The sequence below is a fragment of the Pongo pygmaeus genome, chromosome 11 (genome assembly GCF_028885625.2).
Source record: "Pongo pygmaeus isolate AG05252 chromosome 11, NHGRI_mPonPyg2-v2.0_pri, whole genome shotgun sequence".
Lineage (NCBI taxonomy): Eukaryota > Metazoa > Chordata > Mammalia > Primates > Hominidae > Pongo > Pongo pygmaeus.
The window spans coordinates 78636280-78650413 of NC_072384.2; the positions used below are offsets into that span (position 1 = coordinate 78636280).

Genomic DNA, 14134 nt, shown 5'->3' on the forward strand with positions numbered 1-14134 from the left:
TAGGTAGATTCTTTACTTCCAACTACTTAATGGATGGAAAGTTATTTAGTCCAATGGACAACATCAGTACAGTAGACGTCTCCGGACCTAAATTTTATTTCTAGCATTACCTCCGACTCATTGAAAATAACTTCCCCAGCGGTGGAAAGATATTGTTTTTCAGGAGAGGAAACAGAGCCCCATCAAGTGTCTTGGCAATGTGTATCCCCGCCAAAGATACCGAAGGCATGGTTTTCCCAATATAAAGTTCCATCCTAAGTGATCTTCAGCCAGTTATATTCACTGTGTGTGTGAGAGAAACAGAGTGCCAGACAGACTGACAGACAGTACAGAACTACCTAGGAGTGGGACCAAAGTTTGATATTTTCATTTTACCTTCCCAGTTCCTAGGTCAGGCAGCTTAATGGATTTCCTACCAAAGTTTTGGCCTGAACCTCTGGTTGTTGCGAAAAACAATGAATCAGAAACTGTCATATAGACAAAATAAATAACTGGTAAATTTTAAAAGATGTCTTAATTTTTTTAAAGCATGCCATTGATTGTTTGCTCAAGAGTCTCCCTACAACATTAATTAAAATTAATTCATCCTTTTGGGTTGTCTTTGGGGATTGGATTGTGAGAATGAGGGAAGAGGAGAAAATGATTTCTACTCCCTGGCTAGTTTGGGATGGTGGCAGGAGAAAAGAAAAGCCAATGATCACCAGGGGCAACACCAGGGGTATGGAAGGAAAAGAGCTTAGAGAGGTAAAAGGAGACCCACAGGCAGCCCCAGGGCTTAGCAGATAGCTCAGGCAGCAACAGCTAATTCTGTCATACAATGTGCATGAGGGTTAGAAGCAACCGCAGAGCCTTCCAAAGGAGGCACACTCATCACTTCTGAGAGTGAATATGGTCACAGTATGTGTCCCCATCCCCCTTACCAACTGACTTGGGGGCTTCAATAACCAAAATGTTGTTAAGCCATCAGTTCAATTGAACAGTATACAGGAATGGCCTAATTTAATGAAAATGTAATCAACTATAATAAGTGATCTAAAGAAATAGCTAAAGGGCTGAGAAAGTTAAGGAGGGGAAAATTGGTTTTTAACTCTATCTTGCAGCTAAAACTGACCTTTTGAGTAATCTAGACTGGATATAAAGCCATGAAACGGCATTTATGCCCTGTTCATATCAGAACATTTTAGAAAGTTAAGACTATCTAGTGGTTTACGGAATTGGTGTGGGATGTGGCTAATGTGTCTGATTTTGTATGCTAGTGATTACCCAGTAAAGCTCAGAAAGTGACCTTCAAAGTATGTAGTGATATGGTGAACATTTGAAAATCATTCAGCACTTACAATATGCCAAGCTGTGCTCAAAGCATTTTAAAATATATAATATTTTTTGTTTTTACAATACATCTATAGGTAGATACTATTAGTATTCCTATTTTACAGAAAAGGACACTGAAGCCCAGAGGCCAAGTAACTGGCCCAAAACCACATACCTAGTAAATATAAAAGCTAGGATTGGTATCCATGCCATCTGCACCAGAGTCCCTCTGTTTCAGCCTTTGAACTGCAGTGCCATTGGAAGCAATAGTCATTCGCATACATTCCAGTTAGAAAAGGTTTCTTTTTCTGTCAAAATTACATGCTCCTTCTACAAATACTATCAGATCCTTTGCATTTACTGTTGGCGTGCCCTAGAGAGAATTCTAGAGACAGCCTATATACCAAAATGAAATTCTGTGATAAATTTTCATCTATGGACAGTTGGACAGTCATTTATACCTGTTACTGACCCAATGGTTTGATACCAGTGTCACCAAAATAATGCAACCCTTATTTGGCCTTATGCCAGCCAATGTATGAAAGCTGCCTTCAGAGAAGGACCTTTTTTCTCTTTTTTTTTTTTTTGAGGCAGCAGCTCACATTTATTGAGACACAAATGCATTATAAATAGATGCATTTTTAATGCAATCACTAGAGATTTAGGAAATACTAACTTAAACAAGAAGACCAGATTTGCAAATATGAAAATAAAAGGTAATGCTCAACATTGACCAATGTGGTGGGAACTAGTACTCAACTCCAAGTAGTTGGAGTCAAATTTGAACAACTTTTGTGGGGGTAATTTGACAAAATGGATCATGGGCCTTAAAACATGTTCACATTCGGCTGGGCGTGGTGGCTCACGCCTATAATCCCAGCACTTTGGGAGGCCGAGGCAGGCGGATCACAATGTCAGAAGATTGAGACCATCCTGGCTAACACGGTGAAACTGCATCTGTACTTAAAATACAAAACAATTAGCTGGGTGTGGTGGCAGGCACCTGTAGTCCCAGCTACTCGGGAGGCTGAGGCAGGAGAATAGCGTGAACCCGGGAGGTGGAGTTTGCAGTGAGCCGAGATTGCGCCACTGCACTCCAGCCTGGGCGACAGAGCGAGACTCCCTCTCAAAAGAAAAAAAAAAAAGTTCATATTCTATCAACCCCCAAATTCCACTTTTGGGAATAACACTGTTTATCCAGGAATACCACCTCTTGGAATATGAAAGATACACTCAAGAATGCAACCGAAGAGGCTCATCGTGCGTCATCACAATCATGGGACCAGGACTGACATTTTGTTGATATAAATGTTTCAAAGTATTTTCACTCACACCTTCTCATTTAATTCTCACAAAATCTCTTGGTGATAGGTTTAGTATCCCCATTTCAAAATTTCCAAAGCAATAGATAAGAAGCTCAGGTAAGTCAAGGAACTTCCAGAGAAGGACTTTTAAAATTATGCATTTAAGCCGTTCAGTCATTCAAGTTCTAAATCCTAGTTAGAAGGTGCCATCATATATAAGAGAATACATTCACATGTGCCTGTATGGGTGCACAGTTTTACAGATGCCCACCAGACACAAGATTGGTACCCAGAGGCTATGCTCATATATGTCATCTCTAATATCATTTACATTGCCCATTGACAAGGAATATACTGCATGATTACGATACAAATTTTACTCAAATTATAAAACCACAAAACCTTCTGATATGAATTCTATTATCCTTCCTGCCCCTAAAGATGTATATCTTATATGTGATCTGTGTAGTAAAAAGAGATTGTCTGCCCTCATGTCTTAATTCTCCTAGACGTCCTTGACACTGTCTTGTACACAGAGACCATGAATAGCTTAGTTTTAATATATTTGTTTTTCTCACTTATGCCTGATTGGAGCAATTGAGAAAAATTACATTCATAAATCTTCTTGCCAAGATAATTAATTATGCATGAAATACTTCAAGCTGCTTCTGATTTTCATTAATGAGGCAGATTATCTGCAAAATAAGATGCTGCTGGAGCCGAAAAGAAAGGTCAGCTGCTTATCATTAAATGTAAAACAAGAGTACATTTTTATGTCTGAAAAACAATGATGAAAGAACATGCTATAATTATCTTTATGAGGCTATCATATCCCAATTAAGATAGGAAAGTATGTGGTTTTCATTTACTGTTTTCCTGCAATTGATGTGAATCCTAAGTCCCCATCATACTGGTCACCTAATTTCTTTTCCAAAGGAGAATTAGCTGAACTATTTTAGTTCAAAAGCATTAGGCCACAGCACTTAGAAACAGAGAAGCACTAAATGTATCTTTTAAATGGCCCTTATGAGAGAAGACACATCACATATTCAGACATCCACATTATTATTCATCAGTAATCTTTGTTCTAATTTTCTACTTAATTTCCCTTTTTCTTAAGTGGTTAAAATGATTGACAAAGCTGATATTTCATTAATGTAAAGATTGATAGCTCCTGTGTTCCCTTAAAATGAGACAGAACTGACAAAAAAAAAAAAAAAAACAACTTTGCCTTTCAATGAAATGTGGTTCCATGTGTTCTAGAATTATCAGGTAGATCATCCAAGAATATGATAACTGTAAAACCCAAATTACTAACTGAGTGACACTCAGCTTAGTGTCCCTGCTGCAATTCTTCACCATTGTACCATCAACAACACTTTAAAATAGAACATTCAGGCCAGGCACGGTGGCTCATGCCTGTAATCTCAGCACTTTGGGAGGCCAAGACCAGCATATCACTTGAGCCCAGGAGTTCAAGACCATCCTGGGCAACATGGTGAAACCCCGTCTCTACTAAAACACAAAAAATATAGCCGACATGGTGGCGTGCATCTGTAGTCTCAGCCACTTGGGAGGCTGAGGCACGAGAATTGCTTGAACCCCAGAGGCGGAGGTTGCAGTGAGCTGAGATTGTGCCACTGCACTCCAGCCTGGGTGACAGAGCCAGACTCTGTCTCAAAAAGAAAATAATAATAATAATAATAAACAGAAGTTCAGAAAAACTGAAAAACTCAGGTGAGATAATTTGTGCTTATACATACCTGGACTTTAAAGTGATTCCTTGTTCATATAATTATTAACAGAGTAAGAATTAATTATTGTTTATAATATTAAGAAATCAAAGCAATTCTATTTCCTCATTAATAAAATACTGTTTAAATTATGTTATATTCAAATAGCAGAATACTATACACTTATTAAAATTAATTGATTTAAACACAGAATATGTTTATGATTTTTTTTCAATTTAACAAAAAAAGGTTATAATATAGTATATATAGGCTAATTCAATTAATTTTGATTTGTTTGTTTAGTTTTTTTTAATGAATGTGTGTGTGCCTATGACTATGCTCATGCTTGGATAAAAGTCTAGAAGGTGGCAGTATGCCAAATTTCTAGTAGCAATCTGCATGGAAGGTGATGTCTACATTTTAACAAAGAAGTATTTTTAAATCACAAGCAGAAAAAAAAGGTACTACTTTTGTTTTAAACTATCAATTCAGTGCCCGTTGAACAAGGGTAGCTGTTAATATTATTAAACTGACTTTTATTTTATCACATCCTCTGAACTCAAACAATAAAACCGGTCTTCAATCTGAGACCAATCGTCATCTGAGCATGACATTGCAGGGGCGAGGAGTGGGACAGTATGTAATATGCTGGGCCTTCACTATCTTTTTCAGACATGATGGTAACAACTGCTAAGATAGTAGTTGGTATTATTATTCATATTTTTACAGAAAACTGAGCCTCAGGGAAGTTAAATAACTGCTGTTACTCAGCCAGTAAGTGGTGAAGCCAGGATTTGAACCCAGCCAACAGTATGGCCCCAGGATCTGTACTCTTACAAGCATAAAGAGACAATACTCAGCTTTATTAACTAACTACTCCAACCACTGTCGCTGCTGTTAACAAGAGAAAATGTAACATAGGTGTTTTAAGATTCAGAGTCTAAATTTTATTTTTATTTTATTTTTTGAAACAGAGGGTCTCACTCTGTCACCCAGACTGAAATGCAATGGTGCGATCTTGGCTCACTGCAGCTTTGGCCTCCTGGGCTCAAGCCACCCATCCATCTCAGCCTCCCAAGCATCTGGGCTTACGGGAGCATGGCACCATGCCTGGCTAATTTGTGCATGTGTGTTTTTTGTAGATACAGGGTTTTGCCATGTTACCCAGGCTGGTCTCGAACTCTTGGGCTCAAGCAATTTGCCCGCCTCACCTCCCATAGTGCTGGTATTATAAGCATTCACCACCACGCCCAGCCTAAGAGCCTAAATTTTATATTTAAGGAAATGACTATCTTGTTTATTGACTGATTATATTTACTATAATGTTTATTGTTCTTATTACAATTAATTTTTGTTCAAGTGCTGTTAGGAATGGAGTCTAAATGACAGCCTCATTCCCTTGACCACGAATGTGCATTCTTAAAGCCTAACTATACTTGTAACAGCCTCCAATAACTAAACAGTATTAAGAGACCCTGACATGTATAACAACAGTAATGCTACACCCGGGGGAAAGAATCTGGGCTGAATGAGAAAACTTTTTTTTTTTTTTTGAGATGGAGTTTTGTTCTTGTTGCCCAGACTGGAGTGCAATGGCACGATCTCGGCTCACCACAACCTCCGCCTCCCAGGTTCAAGCAGTTCTCCTGCCTCAGCCTCCCAAGTAGCTGGCATTACAGGCATGCACCACCATGCCTGGCTAATTTTGTATTTTTAGTAGAGACAGGGTTTCTCCATGTTGAGGCTGATCTCAAACTCCTGATCTCAGGTGATCCACCCGCCTCGGCCTCCCAAAGTGCTGGGATTACAGGCGTGAGCCACCAGGCCTGGCCGAGAACGCTTTTATAAGTTGTAAGGTTTAATCACAGAGAGGGAGGGCAAATAAACTAATATTTATTAAGTACCTCTTAAAATGCTATGCATTGTGCTACATGTTTTGCACATTATTTCATTTAATCCTTATAGCAACTCTGTGAGTTAAGTATTATTCCCAATTTAAAGGTAAGGCCCATTAAAACAGCAACGAGACACCACAACACCCCTATTAAAGTGGCCAAAATCTAGAACACTGACAACACCAAACGCTGACAGGGATGTAGAGCAACAGGAATGCTCATTCATTGCTGGTGGGAATCCAAAACGGTACAGCTGCTTTGAAAAATAGTTCAGCAGTTTCTTACAAAACTAAACACACTCTCGCCATATGATCCAGCAATCGTGTTCCTTGGTATTTATCTATATAAATTGAAAACTTATGTTCACATAAAAAGCTGCACATGGATGCCCATAACAGCTTTATTCATAATTGCCAAAATTTGGAAGCAACTAAGATGTCAGTAGATTAATGGATGAACAAACTGTGGTATATGCAGACAATGGGATATTTATTTATTTATGTTTTTTGAGACAGAGTCTTGCTCTGTGTCACCCAGACTGGAGTGTAGTGGCATAATCATGGCTCACTGCAGTCTCAACCCACCAGACTCAAGGGATCCTCTGACCTCAGCCTCCTGAGTAGCTGGGATCACAGGTACACACCATCACACCTGGCTACTTTAAAACATTTTTTGTAGAGACAGGGTCTCCCTACTTTGCCCAGGGTTGTCTAGAATATTATTTAGCTTTAAGCATAAATGAGCTATCAAGCCATGAAAGGACATGAAGGAAACTTGAATGCATATTACTAAATGAAAAACGCCAATCTGAAAAGTCCTGTATGATCCTAACTATGACATTTTGGACAAGGCAAAACTATGGGAACAGTAAAGATTAGTGTTTACCAGGGGTTAGAGGGAAGGGAGCAATGAACAAGCAGAGCACGGAGGATTATTAGGGCAGTGAAAATGGTTTCTATGATGCTATAATGGTGGATGCCTGTCATTATACATTTGTTCAAACCCATAGGTACATGGAATTGGACATTTGGAATGTACATCATCAAGAGTGAACCTTCATGTAAACTGTGGACTCTGGGTGATAATGATGTGTCACTGTAGGTCCATTGATTGTAAACAAGCTATTCTGAGGGGGGATGCTGATAAAGAGGGAAAATGCAGGTGTGGGGGCAGGGAGCATATAGGAAATCCCTGTACCTTTCTCTCAATTTTGCTGTGAACTTAAAAGTGCTCTAAAAAAATAAACTTTACTTTTTAAAAAGCACGCCTCCCAAAAGCACTCACCTCTAAAAAAAAAATGAGACCCCATAAGTTAGAGAACTTACCAAGTCAGAAACCTTCTGCTATACCTTATTTTACTTATTAGCAAATATATTTCTGCTTTCCAGGTTTAGCAAAGTACTTAGATTTCCTTTAAGAATGTGGCTGGGTTAGAACGTTCCCTTTGAATCTTCTAAATTTTCAGGTGATTTTTTTTCCCTTTTTTTTTTTTTTTTTTTTTTTTACTACAGAGGATTCAACTGGATGATTACTGCTATAGTCATGGGGCAGAAAGGTAAAATTACTGTTTTAAAAATAAATAAATAAAATTTACTGTAGCTATTTTCTTATTCTTGGGAAAACTGTTCTGTTTGGGAAGCCTTTTTGATGAGCTTTTTTTTTTTTTTTTTGGAGAGAGAAGGTCTCTGTGTTAATCTGGATAAGAGATGTTGAGGTTTAAAAGACAAATACTTCTCTGTATGATAAAGCAAGAGGAGTTTTTAATGTATTTTTGGAAGCACTAGAGGAAGGGGCTTGGGGTTGTAAACACATCGCAAGGACAAAAAACCAAACACTGCATGTTCTCACTCATAGGTGGGAATTGAACAATGAGAACACTTGGACACAGGAAGGAGAACATCACACACTGGGGCCTGTTGTGGGGTGGGGGAAGCGGGGAGGGATAGCATTAGGATATATACCTAATGTAAATGACGAGTCAATGGGTGCAGCACACCAACATGGCACATGTATACATATGTAACAAACCTGCACGTTGTGAACATGTACCCTGGAACTTAAAGTATAATAATTAAAACAATAAAAATAAAATAAAAAATAAAACACTACAGAAAAAAAAAAAGAATGAAGAGATAAAAGGAAGGTTCCTTTAAGGGGATAGCAGCTCTGGGAACACGGTGGCTGGTCAGGATTAGGGCAGAGAGAGACAGACAGACAGGAGCAAGTGAGCTAAAATACACCCACTCATGCTCAGAAGGACGAAGAACTTTGGAAACAGTTGTCTTACAATTTGAAGTTGTTTCGTGTCCTGAGGATTCATTTCCTTCTTGTTATGCCAGAGTCATCAGGAAAAGACCTTTGCATTGGACGATAATGCTTTGGGGAATGAGCATGTGAAAGTGCATGTGAGAGTGTATAATGGCTAGCGCAGAGTCAGCAGGTAAAGCACAACAGAAGCAGGACAGGAGAAGTGGGCAGCAGTCAGGGTAAAATGATAAAAGCAAGGCAGCTGAGAAAGCGTATGGTGACTTAGAGCGGAATGGCAACAAAATGCAAGCAGGAGAATAAATGACTGGCATCTGCATTTGGGTCTCTGCTCTATGCCACTTCCTCGGAGAGGCTTCTTTGATTCCTTCTTTGATGAAAAGTTGACCAACACATGTCAAAATTCATTACCTTATTCAATTTCATCATCAGGTTTATCATCGTACTCATCATTTGTTTATTATAAGTCCTTCTCATCATGTTAGAACAATGGTTCTTAACTGGTATTAATTTTGTCCCCCAGGGGACATTTGGCAATGTCGAGAGACAGTTTTGGTTTTTCACAACTAGGGATGTTATACTGGTATCCCCTTGATAGAGGCCAGCAATGCTGCTCAGTATCCTAGAGTGTGCCGGACAGGACAGCCTCCCACGACCAGGAATTACTTAGCACCAAATGTCAGTAGTGCCAAGGTTGAGAAACACTGAATTAGAAGAAAATTTCCTAGAGGAAAAAGGCACTGTCTTGTGGTCTAGTATATCCCCAGCACTTATGATAGGAACTGGTACACAGTAAGTGCTCACTAAGTATTAACTGAAAGGTTGATCATCCTTTAAGCTCTTATTTTTCCAGCTTGAAATAAGAACCAGTTTCTTCTGGACTCATATGCGCTTCCAGCTATATGAATGTCTCTTCAATTTGGATGGAGTAATAATATTAAACATATGAAAAAACCTCTTTCCTATGTATCTAGGCCAGGAGACCTCCCTCCACATAATTCCTCCCTAAAAATTCCTTCCACTTAATCTGTACAGGTTTAAACATGGAATTAAGACAATCAGAAGTGTTGTGATAAACATCTCACTTATTTGAGTTGGGGGTTTGCAAAGAGAGTTCTGCCCACTATTCACATCAAATAATTGTAGCAGAAGGAATGCATGTCAAGCACATTGACAACCCATCAGAAATGTGCCCGCAGCCTGGGTAATGAGCTCTAATGAGCCTGCAAACTCATCAACCCCCAAAGCCCTCTGACCACAGATCCTGCAGCTATGGGCCAAGGTCATATTTCTTGATTGGCATCAGACTACTCTTCTAAGAACATTATCTCTATTTTGGGCTGACAGGCTTTTTTTACTGATGTAAGCAGCAATCTAGCACAATTCGGCAGCATCATGCCTCTTCAACTTTTAAGAAAATTGCAATTAACATTTCAAAATGTCAAAGAAACATGTCTAAAAGTAGTGACCTGGAAGGAAGGAAGAATCCAACAATAGAATACATTCATTCTCAAAACTACCCACAGGTGTTCTCTCATTTATACAATCAACAGTATAATGAAAAAATGCATATATTTATTTTTATATCACTTACAGGGAAAAACAACATGGTAGTTTGGATGAAAGCGTTTTGGACCAAAGACCAAAAGATTTAACCATGAAGACTGACAAACTGCCCCGGGGAATGGTTAATCCATATAACAACTAATTAGCTGAGGCTGGAACATCATCCAATGCCCCTTTGGGTTACCTGGTTTTCTTGTTTGTCCCACTGACATATCTGCAGAACCTGACTCAATTCTTGCCACTGTTGCTTCAAGTACTTGTCTAGTTGTCTTCTCCTGTCTTGTAGAAGTTCAAGAAGGCTGTCAATCTTCAGACAGCTGCTATGAGCTCCCTGAATCAACTCAGGATTCACATTAGGTCCTTCACACTTGAATTTTTCTATGAAGTCAGTGAGTTGTTGACTTTTGTTTAAAAGGGCTAAAGACCGTTCCAAGAGTTCTAGAAGAAAATTAGAAAGAAAAAAGAATAATGATATTAGCAAGCTTCTATACAGCAATATTCAGACTCTTCATAATTTAAAATATATGTAATTTTTATGTTAATAAAAAACAAGTTGTGCTGCAAGGAATTAAAATATGTAAACAGAAACTGCCTACAGTACTTCAAAGACAAAACTGGTCAAACACCTTAGCCGAACAATTGTGATAGTGCTAACTGCCAACTGATGGGATGCTTTGTTCAGCAATTGTGTGATTCAGGACAGGGAGTAGAATGAGCGGGGGATTTTGACATTGCTGCAGTTTTCAGTGGTATGATGCTGGGTAAGTGTTCTACATTCTGAGGTGATTGGACTAACGCTGAGACTTAAAGGCTAGTGCCTGGGATGACCAAACAAAAACTCAATAAATGTGGTGGCCAAGTGCCCAGATGTCAGGGACTATGACAAAGTGGAAAATGCTTGCTAAAAGGGTCAGCTGTCACTCAGTTCTGGTGAACTGTTGACATGAGGAATATGGGTTCAGTGTTGATGGAGCTTCCAATTATTAAAAGAGTTTCAAATGCAAATTTTATATGAAAGTTCTGACTTCTAAATCTTTCATAATTCATATTTTTAATTAAAAAAATCACAAGATAATGAAGCATAGATATCTGCCAAATGGGCTACCAGTATGTGATCTCTGGAGTAAATAGCATTGTAAGTTTAGGTAACATCTTGTAGAATTGAGATGTTAAGCCTAAAAATTGAAGAACTACCAAGGGAGAAAGTGTAGAAGGAGAAAGAGTTGAGAATAGCACATTGAGGAGCATCTACACTTGGGGATCAATTGAAGGAGCAGTTAGGGAACTGTCCACTCTCCATCAGGCAGAAAGAAGGAGTTGTCCATGACATCCCTCTCCTTCATGCCGCCATCATCAAGACCTGTTGATTTTATATGCTATCTCTGGCATCTGTCTACTTCTCTCTGTCCTCACCATGGAAAGCATCATTTGTTGCCTGGATGTGCAGTCTTCTCTTAATTGTATCCTCTCTCCAATCCATCTATCAATGCTCCAGACTTTAGCCACAGCGAGCTTTTCTAAACATAGCATCTCTTTCCCTCCCCTTCTTTCTTTTTCTTTTCTTTCTTTTTCTTTCTTTCTTCCCCTTCTTTCCTTCTTTCTTTTTTTCTTTCTTTCCTTTCCTTCTTTCTTTCTTTCCTCTCTCTCTCACACACACACGCATGCACACACACACTCACACTTACAACAATGGCACCCCAATGCCTTAAAATTAAAGACAGACCCCTTAATGTAGATTACTATGTCTGGCATGGTCTAGTCTCTTCCTTCCTTTATAAATTGTCTCAATCTCTCAACTTTCCATTCTTATCTTCTTTAAATTCCTCACACATGCTATACTCTCTCCTGACCCTGAACTTTTCACTATGTCCACTCACAGGGATGTCATTCTCCTCAACACTCTCCTTCGTTACCTTTACTGTACTCATATTTCATGTCAACTGTCACTTCCTCAAAGTACAAACCAGATGGGATCAAATACTCTCACACTTAATGTCTGTCTTTACCACTAGGCTCCATTGCAACATGAGGATAGAGACCATGACTGCACCCAGCACTTAGCACAGTGACTGGCACAGGAGATTTGCAATCATTTTTGTAGAATGCTTGAGTGAGAAGAAATGTTTTGAAAGAGGGGGTGGAAATTGGGGGAGCTACAAATGTTAGAGATCAGAAGTTCTCCAGAGATGTAAAAAAGAGAAGTTGAGAAGAAGATTTTGGGTTTTGTGATGGAAACAGAAGCCAAGTTACCAGGTTGAGGAGTAAGAAGGCAATGAGAAGTGAGAAGTGAGAAGAAAGTGAGCTGAGAAGTGGGAAGGCAACAAGCAGGACAATCTTTGAGACATTTGTTATTAGAAGAAAAGAAAATGCTAGGACAGTATCTCAAAAGAATAACAGGGTCAAATATACTTTTTTTTTTTTTTTTCAGGATGGGGGAACTGTGGAGAACACTCAGAGACTAAGCATCTTACCAAGCCAGACACTAATAAAAATGGACTGAGCTGGTGCTGAAACTCAAGACTTGTGATTAGTACAGCTCAGTGTTCTTTCCACTATAGGGATGCACTCAACTTCAGCATTCTAACTTTTGGCAGTTTATTACACAGCAATGATGTAGGCTGAGGTAGTTGGGCCAGTTTTCTCTTTCAATTGACACTTTTTTTTTTTTGGAAAGCTGGAGGAGAGAATGAGATAAGTTAATATACTGTAAAAAGGCATTTTGAGATGAAAAGGAAATAATTCGAAGTAGTTTATTCCACATGACCTAGATCGGTCCTGTAAAATATTAGCTAGTAGTATCTGCTCAGAATGAGGAGAGTGTGATTATGTTCCCTGGGCAATTTGATTGTCAGTCAACAATGCAAAGAAACAAATGACAAAAACAACCACAGACTTCAACCAGGTCAGGAGAATGGGAGAATGTAAATAGCATAAGAAAAGTCAGGGAGAACATTATAATTCAAGTCAGTTTCTTTGGAAAAAAGAAATGGAAGCAAACATGAACAAGATGGGGCTGGGGGTAGGGTTCAGGAAAAGATCTATTTGTTCAGAACAAGTTCTTATGGGGAGGTCCAAGACACATCTGGAGAAATGAGGTAAAGGCAGCTTATAGCAGGCCTTGCCTATCAGACTGAATAGTTTAATCCGTATAGCCTTAATGAAGTAAAAAGTATGATGGAGTCTCCTTTTATATAGAGAGAGAAACAGTATTTTTCCTTTGCATTGAAGAGCTTGTTATGATATTGTGAACAGCTACACGCAAACACACACACACACACATACAGCCCACACACGAGAAGTTTGGGAAGGCAGCAGGGTCTCCACAGGGTTTCCTTCCTTCCTGTAACTAACTCTTACACATTAGACTTTGCAAATGAGGGAGGGAGGCACAACTTTAGGCCCTCAGGGTATTGCAGACTAATGGTCAACCTGTTCTGGTTCCCATGAGAATATGAACAATTAGCCAAAATTAAAATTCACATTTTTTTTCTGGTTTTCTGTTTCACCTTCTGCCAAAATAATATAACAACTACCACAGTATTGCCAGGCACACAGCCTCCTGAGCCAGCGTTAACTTGTAAAATGTATCCAGGCTGAGTCAGTCTGTTACCTGCTACCACGATGGCTGTTGAGGTGGATGGATTCTTCCCTCAGTTTCCTCTGCCAGTTCCCTTGGTCTTTCAGTTTCTTACATTTTGCTTTTTCACAATTTACATTTTCCTAGCTATTTATTCCGCCAGTTGATCTTACAAAGTGATGTGTTTTTCCCCAAGAGTAAACTGTCTAGATATACTGCGACCTTCAAGAACATCTTTACAGTCAATTTATTTTAAAGACTGTGTATCAGCACATACAAAATCCTACTTACTGACACAACACCTTGTGATGTGAACTTAGAAGACAGTCGATAACTTTTCATTAATTGTTTTGATTAATTTTCAATCTAAAAAATTATCATTAAAGTTCATAAAATACATCATATTTTATATTAATACCTCTATAGTTTGCCACAATTATTAAGTATAAATAACCAATTTAAGATGGTATAATAGATATACAC

General features: G+C 38.8%; 1 protein-coding gene across 2 annotated transcripts in view; it reads right to left on the minus strand.

The window, feature by feature from the left end:
* The window catches only part of CCDC141 (coiled-coil domain containing 141), a 218010-nt gene that overhangs the window by 120212 nt on the left and 83664 nt on the right, over positions 1 to 14134 (minus strand). For both annotated transcript variants that reach the window (XM_054477409.2, XM_054477408.1), the window contains exon 5: positions 10259 to 10512. In XM_054477409.2, coding sequence (XP_054333384.1) covers positions 10259 to 10512 — 254 coding nt within the window. The remainder of the gene's footprint in view (positions 1 to 10258; positions 10513 to 14134) is intronic.